Here is a 25,780-nt window from a genome sequence, read left to right as displayed (position 1 = left end):
AACTGGTGTATGTGTTAGAACCAGTGGGGAAACTTCAGTTTAAAAATGAAGTAGCAAATTTGAAGACTACTAATTTTATGTAAACTTTTTTTTAACCCTTTCAACCATTTTATTGTTTTATCTTTTTAAAAAAAATTTTAATTAAGTTTATTGGGGTAACATGTAAACTTTTAATCAAGTGTGTATTTGTATTAAGTTCACTTGAGTAGCGAATGATAATTGAACTTCTTAAGTAGGTCTAAGATTCATATATTGGTTATTTTATTTATTTATTTTTTTAAACGCCTATAGCACCTGGTATTCCTAGGTAGTCTCCCATCCAAGTACTAACCAGGCCTGCTTAGCTCCCAAGATCAGACGAGATCAGGCATGTTCATGGTGGCATGGCCATAGACTAAGATTCATATATTGGAATTGGCCAATCTCGTGATGTTTTCAGAGTTAGCGTACTAAGGTTTAGGTTCTTTGTTAGGTTAACTAATGGATCTTCCTTAAAACCATTCCATAAAGAATTTTGAATAAGTATCCTAATTGTTCACAGACTCTTGAACAAACCACCAAGAAAAAAAGTAAAAGCTTCAGATTGTACTTGTGTCAGATTACTTTTTAGTTTACCTTCTGTAAGAAGAGCTTGCTGGGATTTCAGGGAGGTCCTGTGATTACTATTAAACCCAGTTAGCATTTCAGTCAGTATTGCCTTACTCTCTTGCCCACTGTTATCCTTAACATCTTTATATAACTGACTGTAAACTGTTCTTTTAGTCTTTGGCTTCCAAGACAAAACAGATTTCATGAGAATAGGACTGGTAGCTTACTGAGGCAGTAGACTCCCTTAGGTTGTGGTGTTTGTGTATGTCCCTTTGTATTATTTACAAGATTGCAAAAAATACTTCGTGCCAAATGAGCATGGTATCTCGGGGAAATACTTAAACTACATCCTGAAAATGATGTCACAGCTATTCCAGAGTTCTGAGGTCAGGCATACATCTTGGCAGAAAACACTGAAGCAGTATTATAGCCATTTTTGTCAAGTATTATGGACTTGTTTTGTCACATGATCTCAGTGTCATAGAACCTTCAAAGCATTGGCGCTATCTGGCTTGAAACTTTGAGCAAATTGTAGTGACATCTTCGATATGTGGTCTACTTTGTTATACTTGAAATATTGTTTTGTAGCCTTTCTGTATTTTAGAACTTGTCCCTAGTTGTTAAATATTCTTCTGCGACATCACTTTTGATGGCTTCATAGTATTCTGTATTAGATATATCATCATAATTTACCACTTCCTAATTTAATATGTTAGCTTCTTTGTAATTTTTTCCAGCAAAAATTATACTGCAAGGAACATCTTTTGATAAAAATACTGATTTACATCTGTATTTTTTAGTTACTCCTGGGTCAAAGGATGTATGTTTTTTGAAGGTCTTGGCTCTGCTATATATTGTCATACGAGCCTTTTTTTTCTGAAAATTTTTTGTTTGAGAAAATTACTGTTAGCTATTCCGAAGAAGACAGCAACGAGTTAACTTTTCCTTTTGTTTCAACTTTAGAATAGTCTGGCATTATTTGGAATAGTTCTGCATTAGTGTTATGTTTTTTATAAACTTCATTATAGTTGGTTCAGCTTTTGACTTATATCGGTAGCCTTTTAACTATGGGTAAAAATAAGAATGATAGAGGGGACTAAGAACTGCATAATTCTCTTAATACCGAGCCTAGTGTTAATAGGCACTTGGGTAAATGAGTCTTTTGAATAACTGGAAAGCTTATGGGAGAGTAGGGAGAGATCTAGAGAAGATGTGATTATAGTGACAATAGGGGTATATTTTTTAAAACATCATTGCTGTTAGGTGAGAATAGCAGGATTTAAAAAAAATTATTTTTCACTTATAGTTGACAATCAATATTAGTTTCAGGTGTACAGCATTTATATAACTTATGAAGTGATTCCCCCAATAAGTCTAGTACCCACCTGATACCATAGAGTAGGAAGATTTCTTAAGTACCTCTAAAATTATTACTATTTTCAAGCAGAAGACTTAAAAATGGTGACTTGGAGTGTGTTTGGATATACTTAATTTTATTATGCTGTTTAAGAATTGAGATGAAGCTTTTTATCTTTGAACAACTTGCTGTGTTCTAGAAACTGCAGAGAAACCAAGAATGTATTAGGGAGCCTTAGAGGTAACAAAATAAAACAAAAGTATTTTCCCAAAGTATGTTATAGGGTGCTAATTTGGAAGCTTGAAGATCGTCTAATCTAGCCTGGGGTGTGGGTGGATTGGTCAGAGAATTGTGGAAGAAGTGATCTCTGAGCTGAATCTTGAAAGATGTATAGAAGATAGAGGTGTTTTGGAAAGAGGGAACATAGGGTCAGAAGAGCCCAAATCTGTGACATTGTATAAATAAGAATTTGGAACAGGAATCTCTGTAGAGCTCAAGAATAAGTCTGATTGGTTTTTATGGAATGGGTTTCTTAAGAGGGAAGTTTGGAGATTAGATTAAAGGAGTTGAATGAAATGTTCATGCAGTTAGTTTGATATAGAAGGAATCTACTAAGACAGGTATAAAGTTGGCTTAAAAAAATATTAGAGTTTAAGGTCTAATCCAGATGCAGGAGCTCCTTCATGTAACTAATGTTTGTGTGGAAGATGGTGGGAAGTGTGTAGAAGTAAAGGTGAACTAGTAGTATATGGTAATAATAATTACTGAATATGTACAGCTCACTTCTTCCCACAATGTGTTTCATTTATATTATCTTATTTCTCATAATGGGAGTGTTTAGCAGAATGTTAAGCTTAGAAGAGATGATTTAGAAGGAGAATGTGATAGCTGTTACCAAATATTTTTAAAACTGGTAGATTTATTCTGTGTCAAAGACAGCACTAGAACCACTGGACAAAGGGAATAGGGAGGAATATTTTTGTAAATAAAAGGGAGAAGAACTTTCTAAAAATGGAGTTCTTAGTCACAGGAGAGTTTCAAGAGACTAAAAGGTCTTTTATTAGATATGTTGTACAGAAGATTCATACATGGGATAATCTAGATCAAGAAACCAGGGATAAGCAAGGTTTAGCTGATCCAAGAAAACATTTAATGTTCATGGAAGAAGAATTGAAGCTACTAAATAGGTCTCTTATGGAAGATTGTTTTTGTTCTATAATTTCTGACCTAAATACTTAAAGACATATAAAAAATAAAGAACTTGAGTCTAGAAGGACATGAACGACAGAAGTGGTGGATTCCCAGTAAATTTTAGTATAGACTAGGGTATATGGGTAGTTATTTTAAAAAATATTTATTGTGTAAGTATTAGTGAAAAAATTGTTACCTGAAAAAATGTACTAGATTTGTTTATTAAAGGAACCTAGACATGATTGTTGAAGAAAAATGTTTCCTTTTTTAAAACCCAATTTTCCTATAGTGTTGGCACTGGTAATGTTTCTCTTTATAAGGAATACTTTTTTTTTCTTCCAGCATTTTTTTTCTTCCTAATGCTTTAATTTGGGCATTTTGCCCTTTGTTGAAAAATATTTGAAATAATCACCTTGGTTCCATTTTCAACTTTAGAGAAAATTTAAAAATAGCCAAGTTTTAGTGATACAAAAGTCAGAGGAAGAAAAACATCATTTAGCCAAATATATTGTTTTCTTCTTATTAAGTCCTTAGGAAATAAATAACCATGGGTATTGTTCCTTTCTATTTATCATTTCCCTGCTCCACTGCTGTTTTAAATTTCCTTTTCACAACTAGTTAGTGGACATCCTGTTTTAATTGGGATGGCAAACCTGGACTGTTTGTAAAATTCTAAGGCTCTCTATGTCTACTTTTGTCTTGATTTAACTTTACTTGTGTCTCTGCCAAAAGGGTTGAGGAAATTCTATTTCTGTTAATCGTCACCTTTCTCCGTGATAAAATTTTAGGCCTTTCTGCAGCCTTCTTAAAGGAGGACTAGAAGAGAATAGACGACAGTGAATTTGGATCTCTTTGAACCATGCTCTTCGTTTGTATCTATCTTTCAACAATGTTTTCGTAAATTGCTGGGATAGAACAGATAAACAAGGCACCATCTTTGCCTTAGCGCCAGACAGTGTTAAGAGAACAACAGCATGGATAAAATATGGTATGAGAGTCCTAAGAGAGGAATGGAGAAATATTTTAGTTTTCTGGAGAAGAGTGATAACTTTGGAAGAAATTAAGGAAGGCTTCATGGAGGAAGTAACATTTGAACCATGTCAAATAGAATGACTAATAAGCACTCAAATGATAGTACAGAGCTTGGCATGTAATAAGTGCTTGGCACAGTGTACATAAAAATAGCTATCTCATATCAGTCTCATATTTCAGATGAGGAAGCAGGCTCAAAGAGGTTATTTATACAAGATCTCACAGCTAATAAGTGGTGGAGTTGGTATTTCAGTGTAAGTCCAGTGATGTGCCAGAGCTGGCTAATTGTGAGCCAACTGTTTAGCTTTAAAGAATTTTAGCAAGCTGGTTGTTAAACAGTCATTAGTAAACAAATTACATAAATTTAAATACATTGTATTAAAAGGTGTTACATTATATTAAATTACATTATAAATTACATCTTATAAATTACAGGTAAACTACATAAACCTATAACACCATTGTTATTACCATTAAACCATAATATTCAGATTTATCACGAGGTTATTTACATCAGTATCAGTATTTAATACTGTGCTATTACACATCTCTTCTTAACCCCACATTCAGTGGTACCACATGGATATTTGAAATCAGCCTTATTGTTTACAACATGGAAATTGGCAAATGCTATATACAAATTAAGACTTGAGTTTTGTCAATTGTCTAGGCTTAAAGTGATGGAGAAAATATTAATAAAGATTAAACTTAAGTGTGACATGTCTGTATCTCTGATAAGTTTTGAATAACAAAAATCTAAGAGCATTTTAAATTCAGTTTAGCAAAGAAGTTGCTCAAATCATTGATGAACCAGAGAAATTCTGACATTTTGTTTTTTTCACCTTTGTCTTAATATTTTGGAACTATACTGAAGAGCCACAGTCTTTCTAGCCCCAAAGCCGATGGAGCACTGTGCAAAATACGGAGTTTGCCAGATAGGAAAGTTGGGGGAAGGGCAATCTAGGAAGAGGAGACAGAATGTTTAAAAACATGGTTGTCTTGTGAATGTTTGGGTTATGTTTTCAGAATAATGGGTCTAATGTGGAAAAGAATGGTAAGTGATAAAGCTGAACAGGTTTGTTGGGCCTAGTATGTAAAGGACTTTAGATTTTATCCTGTAATTTGGTTTTAGTTGGGTTGTAGAGGGAGGGTGGTTAGGGTGGAGTGACAATTTGAAGGATAAGGATAGGAAGGATGAAATACTTAACATTGACTTTGTTAGGTACTTTCGTAGTCTTACTTTAATCCCCACACCAACCCTGGGAGGCAGTATCCCATTTTTACAGATATGAAAATGGCAACTCAGATTAGCAGTTTATCTAAACTCATTTATTAAATAAATGAAGAGAGATGTAAGTGGCTGAAAGATCAAATGAGAGGCTTAATAGGCTGGGAGAAAAAGACCATCAAGGCCTGAGCAAAGACGATGGGGAGGTTGGATTTGAAGAATGGTGGGTGTATTTGCCAACTAGTTATTTAAAAAAAAAAAAAAAATAGAGACAGTGGGATGACAGCAGGTTAGAGTTTGGGTTTGGAGATGTGTTGTCTTTTGGAAATATTGTTTGGGGTGCCTGTGGGACAGTAAGGATCTGGAGTTCAGGAGAGAAATCTGTTGATAGAAATTTGGAAGTTTTTGGTCCTCAGTATAGGTAAAGGCATGGGAGATTTTAAGATTAAGAATATTGGTAATAAAAATAATGGCTGATATTATTTGAACATTTTGTACATTATGTAGCACAGCTGTCTTCAGTATATATGTGAGTTTTCATTTAATTTCCTTCATCGACAAAGTGTTTTTTACAAAGTTTTACAAAGAAACCGAAGCACAGAAAAGAGTAAATAACTTTGCAAAGTCAAACAAGCTAAGAAAACAGCTGGTGTTCTACTTCCGCAGTGTGGTTCTAGAGTCAACATGCAGTGAGAGAAGAAGGCCAAAGAAGGAACCCCCAGAAATAACAAAATTTAAAGGATGGGTTAAAGAGAGGGAGCAAAGAAAGAGATTAATACGGAGTAGTTTAAGCTTTAGAAAGAGAACAAGGAAAAGGTTATATCTTGAACAGAATTTCAAGCAATGAGGCATAATCAATTTATTCAGAGACTGCAGAGAGGTAGCAGATGATGACTACAAATGCCAATGGCTTTCTGTCGAATAAAAGTACAGTCAGAGTGCTTCATTGTTAGTTTGAAGGTTTTAGTCTCCATGTATCATTTAACAGACTGCATTTGTTGTTTCTATTATTCTAGCCTCTCTCTGCCCACAAAGTCTCCCAAGCTGTCTGTTCTAGACCTTAAAGAACTTTAGTGAAGTAAGATCAGCTTTTATTTAGTTAGTATGGGCTATTTTGGTAAATTAGACCACATAAAAATGTCTGGATATTAAAAATGAATTGGATATTAAAAATGGCAGTCTTCATCTCCGATAGGGCTAAAGATTAATCCATAGGGGACGGCTGTTTTTCTAGACTTAAACATTTTGAGACAAGGGTTAGCAACTCTGGAATTTAGTATCTACTCTGAATAGTTGAAACCAAGAATTACTCAAGATGCCATTCTGCTTACCTGCCAGAAGTAAAGATAAGTCCTGTAACTTAAAGTGGAATCCCTACTCCCCCATTTCACCCCTAAACAAAACCTTAATCAGAACCCCATGAATGGTTAACTTTACATGCTTAAACTCTTTTCCTCCCAGGAGATCCCCCAAGTATCTCCCTGTGGAGCATAATTTGCAGCTCATTGGATGATGTGAGTTTTTTTAAATAGAGGAATGGTGGATAGAAGTTGGTAGGGGATCTGTTTTGAAGTTGAAGAAATGTAAGCATTCTGTAGCTTCATCTCATCTAGGTGTGTTGGTTTATTTAGTCTGAAGGGGAGGGTGAGGAAGACATCTCACAGGAGGTGGGGGAACTGCAGCATTGGCTTTGACTGCTCTAGTTTAAGGGACAGAGTGAAAAGGGACTGTTAACTTGTAGCTGTTGAGAAGTTTCATGTAGAAAGAGAAAAAGCTCTGCCCCTGAATTAGGACAAACAAAAATGATCTCTCTACCATTGAATCCTGCAAGTCCATAAGTGAACAAGGAGAAAGACTCGGTGTGGTAGTTCAGATCATACCTTCCTCCTTTCTCCTCCATAGAAACAGGTAATTCAGTATAAATTTGTGTGTTACTGCCACCTTCCCTGAACCAAATTCTTCGATTACAATAACTAACTCAGTAAATAGTATCCTAATGATTTTTGTCCCTTGCCGAATAAATGATTCCTCATTGAGCTGATTTAACTCAAGTTAGTCATAGGGAAAAGTCAAGTAATAATGAGATACCATAAATGAAACAGCATAGGACAGTGTTTGTTAAAGTGCTAATTTTACAATATGAGGACAAGTGTAGAAGAAAAGCAAAAGCAATTAGGACTAGGATCAAGACATTTTTATGGAAGACTGGATTTGAGTTGGATTTGGAAAGATGAATAGGAAAAAAGTGGAAAGATGGAGGAATATGGCTAACCCACAAGTTTGAACCATCGGATATGGAGGGGAAAGGGAAGAGAACGACAGTTGCTCTTCTTTCTAATTCATTTACACTTAATGCTATTGTAGGATCTGGTGGTTCTTATGAAATTATTGGTACTCTTCTGCACATGTCAAAGTTAAAATTTTAATCATATCACTGTGTATTCATGAAACCATTTAGAAAAGGTGGAGCAACTTTCCTAAGACAGTTTGTAGAGGAGCTGGAGTTTGTTTTGCTCCAGCGCTTATTTTGGTCTTATACCTTGCTGCATCTTCAGACTTTGATCATTTAAAATAGCTAACAACAATGTTCTATTACCTACTGATGCCAGTAGACAGTCACATCATTGTGGGTCTGTGAGGAGAGAATAATTGAAATTTAAACATTTAAGCACTCAGGTTTAATCATTCTTCATCACAAGCATCAAAATGGTGTGAATTAGATCTACTCTACCTAAACTTGTGAAAGTTGCTCTTAATAGCAGGCAACAAGAATAAGGGGGAACAGAAATGTTTCTGGATAATGTTATAAAATTGAGCAGGAAAGTTTTAGTCTACCCCACTCTCATGTTGTGCAGACTGCAAGATTACCTTATTTGTGTGGCAGAGCTAGAACTAGAACTTAAATGTAATTCAGTCATTAATGACACATATTACTTTACTTGGAATCCATAAGCCTACAGAGATGGAGAGGGGAGCAGGGTGGACCTGGGTGAGAGCTTCAGAGTATAAACTCCAAAAATAAAATGGTAGCAATTTAAAACAAACTTTGAGTCATCTGGAAAGTATTTATAAAAATACTGGTAACTAGACTCTGCCCCTAGAATGCGAAACTAGAAATTTTATTTAGTACGCTCCCTAGGTATTTCTTACAGGATTAGAAGTGATTGAAGAGAAGTTTCTCAGTTTGTACAAGTTGCCACCTGGGAGTGCCTACACTGCAGATTCTTACCCTCCCTCACCTACTGAATGAGCTTTGGAGGCGAGGCCATGGAATCTGCATTGTATCAGGTCTGTAGGTATTTTCTTGTATTAAAAGTTTGAGAACTCCTGGATTATGTATATTATTAGTCAGTGTTTTGTGTGACCCCCACTTCACGTTCCTCATGCTTATTTTCCTGCAAGTCTGGTCTTTAAACTTTTAGTCTTTAAAGTTTTCTTCCTTAGTACTTCTTTAGTAATTCTCTCCCTCACTGTTCTTTATTACCTGCTAGTCTCAAGTCTTCATCTTTAGAAACAATGTTTCAATTCACATGTATCTGATAAGCCAGTTGTATCTTTAAATAATGTGGCCTACCTTAAGGCTAAAAGGATCTTTTGATGAGTAGTTTGCCCATTTTTCATTAGTTGTCAATAAATAGTATGAACCTCTGGCGAATTGCCTATACTTTTTGTCCGTTAAAAGGCGGCCATGTCTTTGTCTTAATATCCTATACATGTAACTTCATATTATAACCTATTCTTTTAGAGGCATTATGGCTACTTCTAAAAGGCAGTAATGTTTTAAGTTTTACATTATTTAGTGTTCCTTTTATTTTCCTTTATGTGGACACATTAATTTTTTAGAATTGTTAGATAATTTTTAAGCTATGAGATTTAGTGGTCTCTAGCCTTTCTGAAGTTGCCCAAACTAAGATGTTGAAGGCTGATTTTTAAAGGTAATCAACTTTTTGGGATGCGGGGAGGGATTCTATTAAGTATATTACATTGATGGGCCTTGAAAATATTTAGGTATACATATATTAGGTTGATATTATCCTAGAGTATGAATCCTAGATTCTGTGATCCTGTTAACATGTCTTCTATGTAGTAGTGGAAAGGCTGGGAGCTCCAGAAGAATATCTGGTCTCATATCTGCCACTATCACTGATTTGAGCAAGTAAACTATGAGCCTTTGTATTTTTTAAAAAATTGAGAAAATTCCATGTCAAGTTGTTAGAAAGATTAAAGGTATATATAAAGTGTTGGCATATAAGTCTTTTATGAATGATTATTGTGACCCACCATGTCTGGCTTATATATGTATATGTACACATATACATCTTTGTTTATTTTGGATTATCATCAGATTTTTATTTTTTTCATCAAATTTTTAAATAACTTTTCCATGGTACTTAATAGTGCTACTGGTTTTCCATTTTGAGGTCCAACCCTTGGAATAGAATGAAGAGGGCACAAATGCAGAATATGCTTATGCTGTAGAGGGAGTTTGACAAGCTATTAAAAACCTTATTTTTTAAATTATATTCTGAAGTGTTTTGAGAAATTGGTGTTATTGTGAAATTAGTTTTGGTTCAAATGTAGTTCTTACTGGAGAGCCAAAGAATGATTCAGAATAGTCAAGCCTGTCAAACCATTGCTTTTGGTTTGGAGCTAGTGTTTTCTAATTTTACTTTTAGTTAAGCTGGAAAATGTTAATGTATTGATTTATCTTGCCTTTAGTTCTGTTACTAGTCAGATTTATTATTCAGATACTGAAAATAGTGGATTGTCCACTATTTTTACTTCTGACCCTTTTGGTGAAATGTATTTAGGAGCTCAGCTACTAATTTAACAGGTTTGGAAAAGAATTTGATGGTAGGAAAGGTTATTAGTTAATGCATTTATTTCATCTTGGTGCTCCTACTTTATTTCCAGAAATTCATTCCAGCTAATGTCCATTTTTGCACCTAGAAAAACTCAAAAGGGGATGAGAAGATAGGTATTTTTAATAAAATATTATATCCCTGCTTTAAATTGGAGAACTGATGGAAAATATCTTTGTTCCTTCACCTGTGGAAGGCAGAATATTATGTATAACTTAGTCTTTCTCCATTAGACTCATTTAACTCTTATTCACAACACCAGAGCCTATGAAGATTGATTTCATAAGCCATATGAAGCAAAGCAATGAAAGTGATTTTAATATAATCACATTGTTTTTCATGTTAGCCTATCTAAGCATTCCCATTTTTAGCCAGGAATACTGAAATTTGTATTCTTTTCTAATCAAGGTCCATAGGGATGTACAGAAATTTAGTCAAGGGCCTATATAAGTAAATTTAATGGGGAAAGGGGATAAACATTTATTAAATTTTAGGTATAAAAAATTATATCTAACAAGTAAATATAAATATGTCTCAATTGTATTTTACAGCCACTAAAAGTGGAGGGAGAGGGCATGTTGTAGAAATGAGAAAGGCTATTAAGCTAAATAGAGGAAAAATAAATAGGCAGAAATATCTACTACAATTGACCCTTGAACAATGTGGGTTTGAACTACGCAAGTTCACTTATACGTGGATTTTTTTCAGTGAATACATATAGTACTGTAAATGTATTTTATGATTTTAATTTTTCTCTAGTTTATTGTAAGGATAGAGTTTATAATACGTATAACATTCAAAATACATGTTAGTCAACTATTTGTTATCAGGTTTCCAATTAACAGTAAGCTATTTAAGTTTTGGGGAGTCAAAAGTTATATACCCGGTTTTAACTGCATTGGGGGCTCAGTGCCCCTAACCCAAATGTGCAGACTTTGAGTAACATTGCCACCTGTGGGTTTTACGATATTTCCTCTAGACATGGAAGTTTTGTATTTTATAATAGATATAAAGTGGGGAGGGGCCAAGGTGGGATGGATGGGTAGCGTGGGTATTATCTTTAGTTATGTAAGCAAAGGACCAGATGTTGAGGGTTAGAAACTTCTTTCCCTTGTTTCTTAATATCTTTATACATTTTTCAATTAAAGTTGACATTCAGTATTTTTTATTAGTTTCAGGTGTACAGCATAGTGATTAGACATTTATATAATTTATGAAATGATTCCCCCTGATTCATCTAGTACCCACCTGGCACTATACAGTTATTATAATATTATTAACTGTATTCTCTATGCTGTACTTCTGCCCCCATGACTATTTTGTAACTAATTTATACTTAATCCCTTCACCTTTTTTAACCCAGCCCCACCAACCCCCTCCCATCTGGCAGTCAACAGTTCTCTGTATCTATGAGTCTGTTTCTGTTTTGTTTATTTTGATCTCACATATAAGTGAGATCATATGGTATTTATCTTTCTCTGACTTATTTCATTTAGCATAATACCTTCTAGGTCCATCCATGTTGTTGCATTAATATCTTTAACTTCTCATTTAGAAAAAAAAGTGCAACTTGCTGCCAGCGTTAATTTACTTTTACATAAAGATGCTCTTTGAGGCTGAAGCAAATCTGACTGGTTTTCACTGTGAAAATAAAATATAAAAACTATTCTTGGGGTTATTTCTAAACAGAAGTTGTCTCTGAGCCTACTGTACAAATGTATACATAAATTGGATTTATCAAATGAATCTTCTGCTAACAACTGTTCAAGCATGTTGTTAACATCAAGTGTAAGAATGCTACATTTTCTAGGATTTGACATTTTCAGCGGTTGAAAATTACTGTATTTTGTAAATGGAAATACCACTACTGAAAAACAGAATGCTATAAATAGAATGATGCCATTTGTTTCCAGAGACTATCAATATATGAGAGCGATGTGAAAATAATAATAAAAGTGAGATATTTTGTGGCACATTTTGGGGATAAGGTGAAGACTGTAATCCATGAGTTATTTTGGGGGAAATGTTGCAGCTGCAAGCGCTGCTGGCGAGTATTTTTGGGGCAAACGAGAAATGGGTAAAATTTATCTTTATTTCTTAAGATTATTTCTTTAGTCTCTACTATTCTTTTTGAGACTGTGGACTGATTTAAAGATCAGGATGAGTGTTGTAGTGGGAATTTGAGGATGGGGTGTGAATTCAGTAAAATCTTGGCTCTGCTGTTTTTCCTCTACTCTTTGTTACCGTCACAGTATCCTCAAGCTCTAGGATATGTATCTTCCCTTCTTTTTATTAGCATTTGGGCTGTTTGTAGGTTAAGTGGGACCTCATCATCATTTTTTGTTTGTGCTTGAGGATCTTATGCTTACCTCTTTATACCTGTGGACAGCCAGTCCATGGCAGCTTAACCTTGACTGGACACTCTGGCCTGTTCTACCACAGATCTCAATGTAGCTGCCTTGCACACAGCTCCAAGAGAACTAAGTTAAAATACTACACAGGTTCCACAGGACAACACCATGGGGGAAAAACCAGCTTGCTACATTACTTTCCTTGCTACAATGAGTCAGCATCTTCATATATAAAAGCTGTAGTGTCCAACATACAAATATATGTTGTGCTTATGGGCAGTTCTGGCTGAGACTTGGACCCATTGGAAGTCCAGATTTGCTTTTATGTGTTTCTCTTCTCTTTACTGTATATCCATTGTCATTCTCCTGTTTCCTTTTCTTTATTAAATATTACCAGGGTAGCACTGGTTGATTAGAAATATTGATAACAGCTGACTTACAAGTGAAGCCCTTTCATCATAAATGTTGAAGGCATTTAGTATAGTATTACCAGTGGTAATAGGAAATAGTCACAAAAGTGAAAGAAAACCTGTAAGAGAAATCTTTCTTAGAAACCTAAAGGTTTTAATGTCTAAAAGTGGTTAAAGATAATGGTCCTTGTGTTATAACCTCTGGGTTATCTTTTCTCATTCTAAAAGACTTGTAAAAAGCTGCTAGGCAAGCTTTATTTTCTTTTTTGCTAAAATACCTTTGTGTTTGATGACTTTGTAAGTCTGAGAAAATAAACACATTTCAAGGTTTTATGAATTGTTAAACATAACTTTTTAATGCAGCCAATTTTTGTAGAATTAACTGAAAATTATCACCCTCCCCATTTTATTAACTTTATTTTGAAATAATTTCAAACTTAAGAGAAATTTCAAGAATAATGCACAGAACTCCCATATACTCTTCACCCAGATTTACCAATGTAATATTTTGCCACAGTTGCTTTATCATCGTTTTTGGAACTGTGTGCAATTTTTTCCTGAACCATTTGAGAGTAATTCCCAGACATTATGCCCTTTTCCTAAATATTTTGCTGTTCCTAAGAACATACACTTAACCACAATGCAATTATTAAAATCAGGAAATTTAGCACTGACACAATACTATTATTTAATCTATAGATTTTATTCATATTTTACCAGTAGGCTTAATGTCTTTGATAGCAATATTTGTGTGTGTGTGTGTGTGTGTGTGGTCCGGGTTCCACTATAGGATCTTTTAGCTTTCATGTCTTTTTATTTAGTCTCTTAATCTGTAGTGGTTACACACACACACTTTACCCTGGTTTTTTTTTTTTTTTTTTGACAGTGACATTTCTGAAGAGTATATGCTATTTATTTTTGTAGAGTGTCCCTCAGTTTGTCTAAGGTTTTCTCATTAGGCATACTCAGAATATGCCTTTCTGGCAGGAATACTACACAGAAGTGACTTCGTATCCTCATTACATCGCATTAGGAGGTATAAGATGTCTGTTTATGCCATCATTAGTAATGTTAACTCTGGTCACTTGTTTAAAATATTCACCAGGTTATTCACTATAAAGCTACTATTTTTCTTGTAATAAGTAGGAAAGTAGTTTGAGACTATAAATGCCTTGTTTCTCATCAAATTTTCACCTTTTAGTTTTTGTATCCATTGCTAATTCTTGTCTATCTCACATACAACTATGATAGATTCACTTATCATTAAGGTTATATAATGCTCAACTTGTCACAGATTTGCACAGTAGGAGGCCCTTCAAGCAGGATCCTACTGATTCCTGTTTCCAATCTATATTTTTAAAAATGAAAATGTTTAAAAATCTAATCTAGTATTTAAGATCTTGTGAATTAACAGTTTTTTAATTGGTTCTAAGTTCATTTATTTTTCAAGATAGTATTGTGATTGCTTAAGTGTCTATAATCTCTGAGATGGATGTTATCTTTATTATAATTTGTAAATATATAAGCTTATTTTTTATGTATATATAAAAACTGTATAGTAGCCCCCCCTTATTCGTGGTTTTGCTTTCCACAGTTTCAGTTATCTGCAGTCAGCCATGGTCCAAAAATATTAAATGGAGAATTTCAGAAATAATTCATAAGTTTCAAATTGCATGCTGCTCTTCTGAGTAGTGTGATGAAATCTTGTGCTGTCCTGCTCCATCTTGGTGGGCATGTGAATCATCCCTTTTGTCCAGTGCATCCATGTTGTGTATGCTAACACACACACACACACACCCACACACCCACACACCCCCACACCCCCACCCCCCCACTCCCCCACTTAGTAGCTATCTTTGTTATAAAATTGGCTGAGGTGATATTGCAGTGGTTGTTTTCAAGGCACTCTTAATAATAAAATCCCGAAAGCACAAGAATAGAATGCTGGCACTTCAGATATGTCAAAGAGAAGACATAAAATGCTTCCTTTAAATGAAAAGGAAAATACATAGTATATATAGGGTCTGGTATTATCGGTATCAGGCATCCACTGGATATCTTGGAACTTACCTTCTGCGGATAAGTGGGGACTACTGTATTTAGAAATAGAAGAGCAATCTAGTCAGCTTGCTGAATTGTGTCAATGTGTCGATTTTTTGAAGTTGAGCAGGAAATTAAGGCAGGTAATGTCGTTTGTTTGTAGTTTATATAATTAAAAAAACCTGGCATACAACTTTACATTAGGACACAGGTTGTACTTGCCTTCTTGGCATCGTTGCATAGTTAAGATTCAGGAATGATTTTATGTTTGAGGCAAAGCTGAACATAGGTATTTGTGAGACTTGGTAGCATATTATAAAGCGGAACAAACTTTGTGTTTAAAAAATGAATCGATGTAGTAAGTTCACTTACACAATGCTGTTCTGAATTTCTCCTGACTAAATGGCTTATTATTAAGCATGCTGATGAACTTATATATAAGCATGTTTTTTAGGGGAAAATGGATTTGGTAAAGTCTGTTTTCTAATTTATTGGTACAATTTGGGGCACATAAGTTTTTTTTATTCCTGGGGTTATATAATGTTAAAATAGATAATAAGCAGAATATTTTTCCAGTTTTATTGAGATATAATTGACATGTAACATTGCATTAGTTTAGGTACACAACATAATGATTTGATATATGTATATGTTGAGAAATGATTACCACAATAAATTAACACCCATCACCTAACACAGTTTCAGTTCTTTTATTGTGATGAGAACCAGAATTTTATTTAAAAGTTGATTGTAGTCTGTTATCCATTGCTAAACTTGTAAGTAGTTTGTGAGCGAGGTTAGTCTGCTTTCTAGAAGAATTTGATTGAGTTGGGACTAATTTTACATGAAACAAGACAATGCAATTTAATTTTCAGTTGTGGATGCAGATTTAGAAGGACATCGAAAGCTGCAGGGAGTTTTGAACTGTACCTTGAAGGGTAGAAGGCCAGATATTCTTGGCTTAAAGAATAATAAAAGCATAGGAATGAGATATTTAACACGAGGGAGTCCAGATTTTGTGAAGCCAAAGGTAGATTTTGATCAATAATAGAAGAGAGGTTAGATAAATGATGTTTATCCAAACTATAAAAGGCAAAACCAGGTAGATGAATTTAAAATTGGTATGAGATGCAAGATGCTGTTGAAAATTTGACTTTGGCCAACTCTAGAGATCTTTTTAAATTGCAGTCTTCTTATTATAAACAGTGTATTATCAAAATTTTGGGAGAATATATAGACAGGGCAAAAAAAAAAAAAGTACTGTAGCCCAAGAACATCAAAACTTTTGAGAGTTCTGTAATGTTGCACTGAATTTCTTTTTCTTATTTTTGAATTGAGTTTGATGTACAAAGATAATGTAAAGGTGTGTTATTTTTTAAATTAAATTTGAAATTTCAAAGTGATTTATTTAAAAAACAATAGCCCAGATCTTGGTATGTTGGTGAGTTTGTTCCTGAATTCCAGGGATATGAAGTGGGAGGGACATCACAAAAAGATAACTGGTTTTTCTGAATAAATAATACTGTTTTTATAGCCATGGTATAATTTAGTTTTAGGGTAGTCAGTTCAGAACAAAGCCTCACTTAACTTTGTTGACTTTTATGTAAGTATTTGTAATAATATGATATAATTGGTCAAGTAACTTTTTTGAACTTTAGTTTTTTTTTTAATCTCTAAAGCAGGAACGATAGTCTTTCTGAGTTGATTATGAAGATCATTATTATGTACAGAACCTGGAACATGGAAGTCCATAAGTAACAGTTGCTATTCTTTTTTAGTAGGAATCATATTTAACTTCAGAACCATAGTTATCAGCATAAATAGGAGCAAGTGACTCTGCTCAAGTAGATTGATGAATCAAGTGTAAGTTCAGGTGTGTGCTCCTAACCAGTTCAGACTTTGGCTTTTAAAAGGCATGTGGATTGACTCATTTTTGAAAATTCTAATCCATGAGGTGTAGTGTGTGAAAAGCTGTTTAGGGTAAACTTATGAAATGCTTATAAAGAATGATTCCTAATAAGAAATGAGCATTTAGGTGTATTTCAGTGAAAACTTAGATATTGCAATTAGATTTCAAAATCTATCTCTATGTAGATTCTAAGCTCAAGGAGGAAAAGATAATTTTCTTGCTTTGGACTGAAGGCTTTGTCTGTGTCAGCTCATTAATTCTCCCACAGCCCTGTGAGATAATGTATCCTCACTTTACAAAAAAAAAAAAATTGAGGCTTATGAATGTGTCTAAGGGTCTGAGACTAGTATGGAAGACTATAGTACTGTTAGTGTGTTTTTGTTTGTTTAGTATTTTATAATTTGCTTCACTTCTTCAGGCTGTAGATGAATGTTTGGGTTATTTACATTAGGCCCATGCTTTGGAGGACCGACAAGTATTAAGCTAAACTAACTATAATACTATTATAAGAAAACATCATGTAAGAAATTTTAAAGTCAAAAATAATTTTGTATTAGAAAGCTCGAGTGTTACTACTTTGGTTTAAAATATAAGAAGTTAATTTTTATTGGTAGGGAATATTCTGTTTAGTACAAATAATTAAATTTCTATTCAGTTAACCTACGAATAATTCTTAAGCATGTTTAGATAAGTTTTAACTAACCATTTCAATTCTTTTTTTTAACCCCTAGGAACGTCAAGGTCGTGGAAAATAAAAAAGCAGTTCTGCACAGACTGCAGCAACGGTTGCATCTGCATATCCTAGGAGGAAAAAAATGACCTTCAAGAGAATTAGGACTTTTTTCTTAATTTCATTGATTTCAGAGACGATTGCAGACTTGCAGTTTAAGTATTGGAATTTCACAAAAGACATAGGACTTAACTGGAAAATGAAAAAAAAAGAAAAAGAAAAAACTAAACAAAAAATCCCTCTAGATAGTTTAGGTGAAAAACGTCCCTTTTATTTTGGCTTTGGTTGTGATTTCAGAGCATAATGCTTTGTGTTTTTTTTTTTGTCTTTTTACTATATTTTTCGGATTTTAAAGTCCGTAAGTGCATACAGTTTTCTCTAATTTTTAAACCCTTTCCTCCCCCCATTTTGACATTTGCACTTGGAGAACACCTGAGTTTCGAAGGTATGGGCCTCCACCCCAGAAAGTGGGGATTTGGTTTTTCCCTTCCGAACTGGAAGAACATTTTTATGAAGAATTTTTGTCTTGGAGAATTTAACAGTGTTACCCAAGGTTGTGTCTTTAAGGGTGGTTCATTTTCTCTGACCCTTTGTTACTCAAAGTAAAGTACTAGGAGTCCTAAGAAATGTTCTGTTCTTGTACATTATACTGATTAAGTCAGGATTAATTTGATTTCACAGCTAAGAACAGTGGTAAAAACTTGTTTACAGAAATGCATTTTGGAAGAGAAAAATATTGTAAAACGTGTAGTGAATGTTTCTTCAGTTTCTTGTTCAGCCAATGAGGAAAGGGCGTTGCCTTTCTTTTTACCATTAATCACTTCTCAATAAACGTGAGATCCTGTTGAGCATCACTTTTACTACCATTTATTAATATTATTTGAGTCTGGTATATAAAAGATTTGGAGTATAAGGAGTTTTAAGAAGTGAGATGACAACTATTCTTAGGAAATTTGCTGAGATGAAGTAGTTCAGGCTTGCTTTTGTACCCAGGTTTAGATAACCATGACCTGCAAGCAAGGTGGGCCAGAATTTATAATGCTTTATTTCTAGATACTTCCCAGAGAAGGTAGAGCCACTGCTAAATCATTCAATAAATATTTGATTGTGAGTGCTTATTAGGTGCCAGTCACTGTGCTGTGTAGAAACCTGGCCGGATGTCTTGTGTGCAAACTAGATAGAGCCCAATATCAAGGATGTAAGTGTTGAATCTGAAAAATGGCTTCTTTAGACCAGGATTCCACATGGATACATGTCCAAAGAATAAATTCCAGTGGGCTTGGGTCTTCATGAACCATATAACTGTAATGGTATTTGATTCACCCTTGTTTATTTTCTTAGTTTTGGGTCTTCTCTGCCTTAAAGATTTTTAGTCCTTAAGGTGTGCCAGTGTTGGCGAATTAAATGTGTGAAAACTTCTGTAAGAAAGGGTTCTGAAAATGGGTTTTAATACTGTCGGACAAGTGTTTTGCCCTCAAGTGGCTCATTCATTCTAGTCTACACAGCCCAGGTTACTAAATCAGAGTGCGATAAAGTTAATAAATGCTGATTTGTAATTAGCATTATAGTTGACACTTCAAGTTGAGAACTTTTCTCTGCTTGAGGCACAGTACAATATACCTAGCTATTCCTATTGCCCAAGCTTTTTAAAATATGTTCTCCTTAAACTGAGAAGTTCTTTATGTTTTCATCAGTTTGAAGGTGCCCAGTCTCCAAATTAGAAATGTAACATTTACTGTTTTCAATTTTAACTCAAATTTCTGTGACTTTTAGAGGACCCCATGAGTTTAATTGTATAGTACTCCACCTTCAAAAGGGAAAATATCCTGAGAAGAACAAATTCAGAAGCATTTTACCTAGATTTTCCTACCTTGTATTCACATTGGATATTCAAGAACATTCAAGATTTTTTTTTGCGATTTGAAATCTTAGTTTGGTTTAAGCTAATGCTTCCCAGTCTTTTCATGTCACATAGGAAATACTGGTATCGCTGTGGGTGCAAACTGAAAGGAGTTTGGAGCCCTGAACAAGATTGCTCACCTAGCTCTCACTGCGTGTTTTGGTCAGGGAGCGGTCAGGTTGCTGGATTATTGTATTTAAAACAACAAGAACAAAAACCCCCCAAAACCATATTGGCTTTTTCTGTAGTATAAAAAAATTAAGAATATGTTCACTCTAAGAGTTTGGTCTAAAAGTTGGTCTGGTGAAGACCACAAAATGAAACTAAACTAGTTCTCCTACTTGCTAATGACAACTTTGCCAGTGGAAATTGTTGACTTTTGACAATTTGTCCTCAATGCTTTGTTCTGTTGTCATGTGCCAATGTAATACTTTGAATAGCCATGGTTACTTTTCTCCTTTGTTGAAGATGAGGGGAAACAATCTTACCATATACCATCAGTGCAAAGCATTTTAAACCTTTACTATGAACGAAATGTAAGTCTCATAGTCACCAAACTTAGTCATAGTTATGTTTGACTATTTTCCCCCAACATGTTCAATTTTTTTAAGAAAACTTACTGGAATAATTTTAGACTTTCAAAAATAGTATGGAGAGTTCTTATATACCCTTCACTCAGCTTCTTCCAGATGTTAACATTTTATATAACTAGTACAGTTATCAAAAACAGTAAATATTGATACAGTAAGTACTATTAACTAATCAACAAATCTTATTCAGATTGTGCTGGTTGTCCAGGGATTGTCTTATTTCTGGCTCAACATCCAGTCCAGGATCCCATATGCTTTTAGTTTTCTTAGTCTCTAGTCTGTGAATTCTTCAGTCTTCACCTTTTATGATTTGGCACTTTTGGAGAATACTAGCCAGTTATTTTATAGAATGCCCCTCGGATTTGTCTGATATTTTCTCACTGTTAGACTGAGGTTATTTTTTGGCAAGAATGCACAAGTCATGTGCCTTTCTCAGTATATCAAGATACACAATGTCCATTTGTCTCATTACTGATGTTAACTTTGATCACTGGTTAAGGTGATGTCTGCCAGATTTCTCCACTGTAAATTTATTGATTTTCCCTTTGTAATTAACACACAGAGGGCTATACTTTAAAATGATCACTCTGGTTGACTAATTTTGACATCTCTGGATTGATACTGCCTGCAACAATTGGTGTTTGCCAAATGTTAATTTATTGTGTCTGTTCTACATTCTGTATGGAGGAGCTATCCCATCTCTTCATTTATTCAATTATATTGATATGGACTCGAATATTTTATTTCATGGGTCAGTGCTATAATATTTTTTTGCTCAAATTGTCCTAGCTTTGGCTGTTGTGGGCTCCTTCAAGATGGCTATTTTGACTGCTCCCAATGTTTTTTGGACCTTTCTTTCTTTCTGATACTACAATATGTTCCTGGATAGTTGTGCATTTTCCCTGCCCTTGCCTCATTTCTCCAAGGAACACAGTTTCCTTTTACTGGAGAATATTTAGAAACCATCCCTTGATTTTCTTTAAAGCAATTCTTTAAGTTACAGGATTATTAAAGTGGCGTTTTTATTACTGATATAGCTGGATTAATTAGCCTAATCAAAACATCTAACCATTTCTTCCTCCCCTTTTATAGTGCTATATATATGAAGCTTCTGGAGTTATGGAGAGGGCTTTCACTTGGCATAATACTTCACAGAGAGTGAGGCCCAATGAATGGGTTGGCTTGCACCCTTCCATAATTCCTACCTGTAGTCTAGTAAATAGAGACTCCAAGGTGTGGAAACCCTGGTTTCTACCCCGCCTAGACTATTTTAGGGGTTCAGAGCTTTTTCTACCCGTGAGAAAATAAATGGTCATATGTATCAGAAGTTTTCAGTTTCTCATTATGCAACTAATATATAGTGCTTGAGTATTGTCACTTTGACCTTTATTTGAAAAATGACATATTTGGAATGTGATCTGTCTGAATATAAGACCCTTTGTTCCAAAAATGAGAGTGAAAGTGCTCCTAGGATTTAGATCTGATAGTCATTTTACAATTTATTTTTTTACATTGAGGAGTGTGCCACTTTCTTAGGGCTATCACTCACTGCTAGTGGTTTCTGGGCAACTGGTGAAGCTGCTTACCCCTGAGAAGCCTTTCTTTGGATCTGTACTATTAAGCTGCTGGGTTTGCACGTGGGAAGCTGATAATGGTTGTGGGTTAAGCCATCCACAGTGAGGGTTATGGGGATTGGAGAAGGTCCCACAAATCTGTAGGGCTCTGCTTCCAGGTTTCCAGGGCTGGCCCTGTAGTTCGCCTGCAGGGGAGCATAGAGCGGCTCTTCCCATGCCCCCATGGCCAGTGCACCGCTGAGCAGGGATCAGCTCATGCGGAGTGCTGGCAGCCACCACGTGGTGGGCTGCGGCTTCGAACCCGCTGGAGGGCAAAACCTCTCCTGTTGACCTGATTCTCTCCATACTCCTGCGACCCTGCCAACTCTAACCTATTGCGGACTGCGGGGCTGCTCTGCGTAATATCCTCGTATTTGTATGCTTTTCTCTGCCCTGATCAGGCGGCTATTTTACGTGAGAAACCGATGGTTCAAGGTGGTGTCTACCATTGCTTTTGCATCTGCACGAAAACCTCTCCAGTGCCAAACCCCTTACCTTCACTAGTGAGCTAGGTCACCTGAGGGATGGGGAATGGGATTAAGCACTGTTCTGCTAGGGGGCAAAAATGTCATTTGGGTCATGTACGGCTTACTGCTTTCATCTACCTTTTCAGTAATGCTTAAACGTGTGTGGCTGGCTCAAGTTTGGAAATCTATTACTCTGGCCCCACCTGCTGGCCATAGGCACCGCTCATGAGTGCAAAAAAAAAAAAATTCCTTAAGAATTGTCCTTGAAGGGGAAGCTCCCTGAAGAAATTACCAATTTTGCTACTTTGTTCAGTTCTGCATGTGAATGTACTCATCTGTTCAGTTTTTTAGCCTGTATTTTGTGATGACCTGTTGGTGCTGTCGGGCACTGGGGGAAAGGGAAATGAATAAGATTCTTGTTCTCAGAATTCAGTTCAAGGATTACACTATAAAACAGTTGGGAGTTGTGGGAGATATACACAGGATGCTTACAAGAAGAGAAGTGGGTATCTACTCAGAAGATTGCCCTTCTGATGATTGGATTTTTCATCCTAGCTTTTCTTTATTTGGGTGGAAACCTTAGAGCCCTTTGCCTTTTCATCATCCACAACTTCAGGTCTCTCTCCTAGGCACTCTGTTCCATCACTAACAAGCTGTGTGATATTGGGCAAGTCAGCGTATTGCTGTGTGACACATTTCCTCATTGGAAAGCAGAAATCACCTCAGAAGCCATTTGATTGTATGGGATTTAAATTCATTTTAACTAGTAGTGCTTTTCTAAATAAAAACAAAACGAGTTCAGTTACATATATAGAATAAAAGTCTACACCTTGGTAAAAGTTTGCTTAAACCTTAAGAACTTTTTGCTTTATGATATATGCAAAAAATCAGTATATAGCATGTATGTATTCCTAAAAAAATTATATCCACATAATTTAAAATTATTTTACAAAAATGGAATAACATCAACCTGTCTGCAGGGGTCCCTGCAATTTTTTTTTTTGGCGATTTAATGATTTAAAAAAAAAAATTGGTCTGTAAAAGGACCCAGTTCTTCTATGACAACTTTATATGCATGGCCTTTTAGAATTTGGTATGAGCAGCGCCGCTAGGGCCTGGGTCTCTGTCATCAAAGCAATTGGGCAGAAACCTGTCCTAATCTTGTTCCTCTTAAGCATTGAAACCCAAACTTTTTCAGATTTCTGCTTCCCCAAAACCTCTCAACTTGAAGAGTTAAACCCTCGGTTTTCAGATGTATGCCATTCCAAATCAAGTCATTTTGATGTGTACATATGGGGCATGTCCTGAGTCTATGGTTGAAAAGTAAGTTGGCCAGAACTGGATAGGGAAGATAGTGTGGGGGAGGGCTGCTACATGCCAAGCAGAGTTCTAGGCACGCAACAGTAAAAAACTAAAAGCCCCTGCCTTCAATGGGATTTTAATTCTTGTGGAGAGACAACTTTGTCAGGTGGTGATGAATGCTATAGAGAAAAGTAACAAGGGTTTGAGGCTGGGAGAGTCAGGCTAACAGAAGCCCAGAGATATGAGAGATGAGGATGAGGCTTTGAGGAGAAAGCACCCACTTTTGAGAAAAGTATCACCTTTTCATTTTATCTCACCATGCCTCATGTCTCTCCTTTCCCAGCTTAAATTCTGTGGTCCACCATAATCCCCCTCCGAACCTTGTATTTGCTCCCTTGCCCCTTTCTTTTCATCTAATTTAATTGCCAAACTACAAGCTTGGTTACATACAACTGTCCACCTACCTGTACCTGTGCAGTTGAGAGTAGATGGAGAAAAACATTCAACCAGTATCTTACTTTAAATTCATGATCATTAACCTTAGGAGGGAAGTCATCAACATTTCCCCCTCTAGTCACTCTCTGAGACAACTATTTCATACCTTCTCCCTTTCCTCAGACCTCCAGAACTTAATATCCCATCTTTACTTAGTTAATGACTTGACTTTCTCCTTGACTGAGAAAATGGAAGGAATCACAACGAAACATCACATTCACTCCACTACATTTACTCACTTCACATAATTGTAGATCAGTGGTTTTTGAAGCTGCCTCTCCAAGCAGGCCAGGGGCATCAGCACCACTGGGGAAACTTGTCAGAAATGCAAATTATTGGGCCCCACTTCAGACTTAATTAGAGCAATCTGTGCATTTAATAAGTGCTCCTGGTGATTCTGATGAACCTTAGAGTTTCGAAACCAGTGCCCTTGGACTATGCGTGTTTCTGTTGAAAGAATCCCTTCACTTGTGCACCAGACCTCAGTCTATCACCAACTCAAGAACATGGCCCCATCAAATCTCTTTGTCTTCCACATCTCAATTTTACTTCTGTTGGATCATTCCCATCAGCATACAAACATGCTGTTTCTCCTGTTTCTTCCTCCAGTTACCATCCATTTCTCTATTCCTCTTTGCAGCAGAACCCCAAAGAAGAAGCTATTACTTACAGCTTCATTTCTTTCTTCATTCCCTTTAATCCACTCCAATCAGGCTTTCATCTTCTCAATTCCAGTGGAACTGGTCTTGTCAAGGTTACTAGTGACAGCACATTGTTAATTCTCAGTTCTCAACTTATTTGACCCATAAACAGCATGTGGCATGTTGCTGTTTCCCCTTGATATACTTTCTTCACGTGGATTCTAGCACAGCATACCTCCTGATTTTCCTCTTTATTTCACTGTTGTTTCTACTTAATCTCTTTGGCTGGTTCCTCTACTTTTTGTCCTCTTGATGCCAGAGTGAGCTAGGGCACAGTCCTTGACTCTATACTCACTAGATTTTATATAGTCCTGTGGCTTTAAACACCAGGTCTGTCTCCTGAACTCTGGTATGTTCAACAGCTGGCTCAGCCTCCACTGGATGTATCACCAACATCTCAAACCCAACACTTCCAAACCAAAACCTCTTCCTCATCTGCCCCATCTCATTTAATAACAATTTCATCTTTCCCATTTCTCAGGCCAGATCCTGGGAGTAATGCTTGATTCTCTTTTTCATGTCTATATTTATGTCAGAAAATCTTATTGGTTGACCTCTTCTTGCCATATCGACGGGCCAAGTCATCATCCTCTCTCATCTAGATGACTGCAACAATCATAGCTGGTCTCTACTTTTATTTTTGCTTCCTACAGTCTGTCCTCTACACAGCAGCAGAGCGATCCTGTGAAAATGTAGGGATCGTGTCACTTCTTAGCTCCCCACCTCACTCAAAGTAAAAGCCAAAGCCTTCAACAGCTCATGGAGCCTTATGCCATCAACGCCCCCCATTCCCTCTTTTACTGTTCTCTGCTCACATCTCCACTGTTCTGAATTTCCTTCACTCACCTTGGCCTCCAAACAACCCTTTAGACACGCCAGGTTCCTGTCAGAGGGTCTTCACCCCAGCTATGTCTTCCACCTGGAATACTCTTGCCCTCTTTCAGGTTTTTCAGCCAGGATTACCTTAGAACAAGGTCTCCTCCTGACTATCTACACTTACTATCCCTGTCTCCC

The 25,780-nt window shown here is 35.8% G+C and overlaps 1 protein-coding gene across 1 annotated transcript in view; it reads left to right on the top strand.

The window, feature by feature from the left end:
* YTHDF2 (YTH N6-methyladenosine RNA binding protein 2) overlaps positions 1–18,561 on the top strand; it is a 26,564-nt gene extending 8,003 nt beyond the window's left edge. The window contains exon 5 of the mRNA XM_006924332.3: positions 17,700–18,561. Within this exon, the coding sequence (XP_006924394.1) occupies positions 17,700–17,723 (24 nt within the window). The 3' untranslated portion in view covers positions 17,724–18,561. The remainder of the gene's footprint in view (positions 1–17,699) is intronic.
* The last annotated feature ends 7,219 nt before the right edge of the window (positions 18,562–25,780 follow it).

This window comes from Pteropus alecto, unplaced genomic scaffold (genome assembly GCF_000325575.1).
Source record: "Pteropus alecto unplaced genomic scaffold, ASM32557v1 scaffold39, whole genome shotgun sequence".
NCBI classification, from domain to species: domain Eukaryota; kingdom Metazoa; phylum Chordata; class Mammalia; order Chiroptera; family Pteropodidae; genus Pteropus; species Pteropus alecto.
The sequence above is the reverse complement of the archived record's forward strand: the minus strand, read 5'-3'. Positions and strand labels throughout refer to the sequence as shown.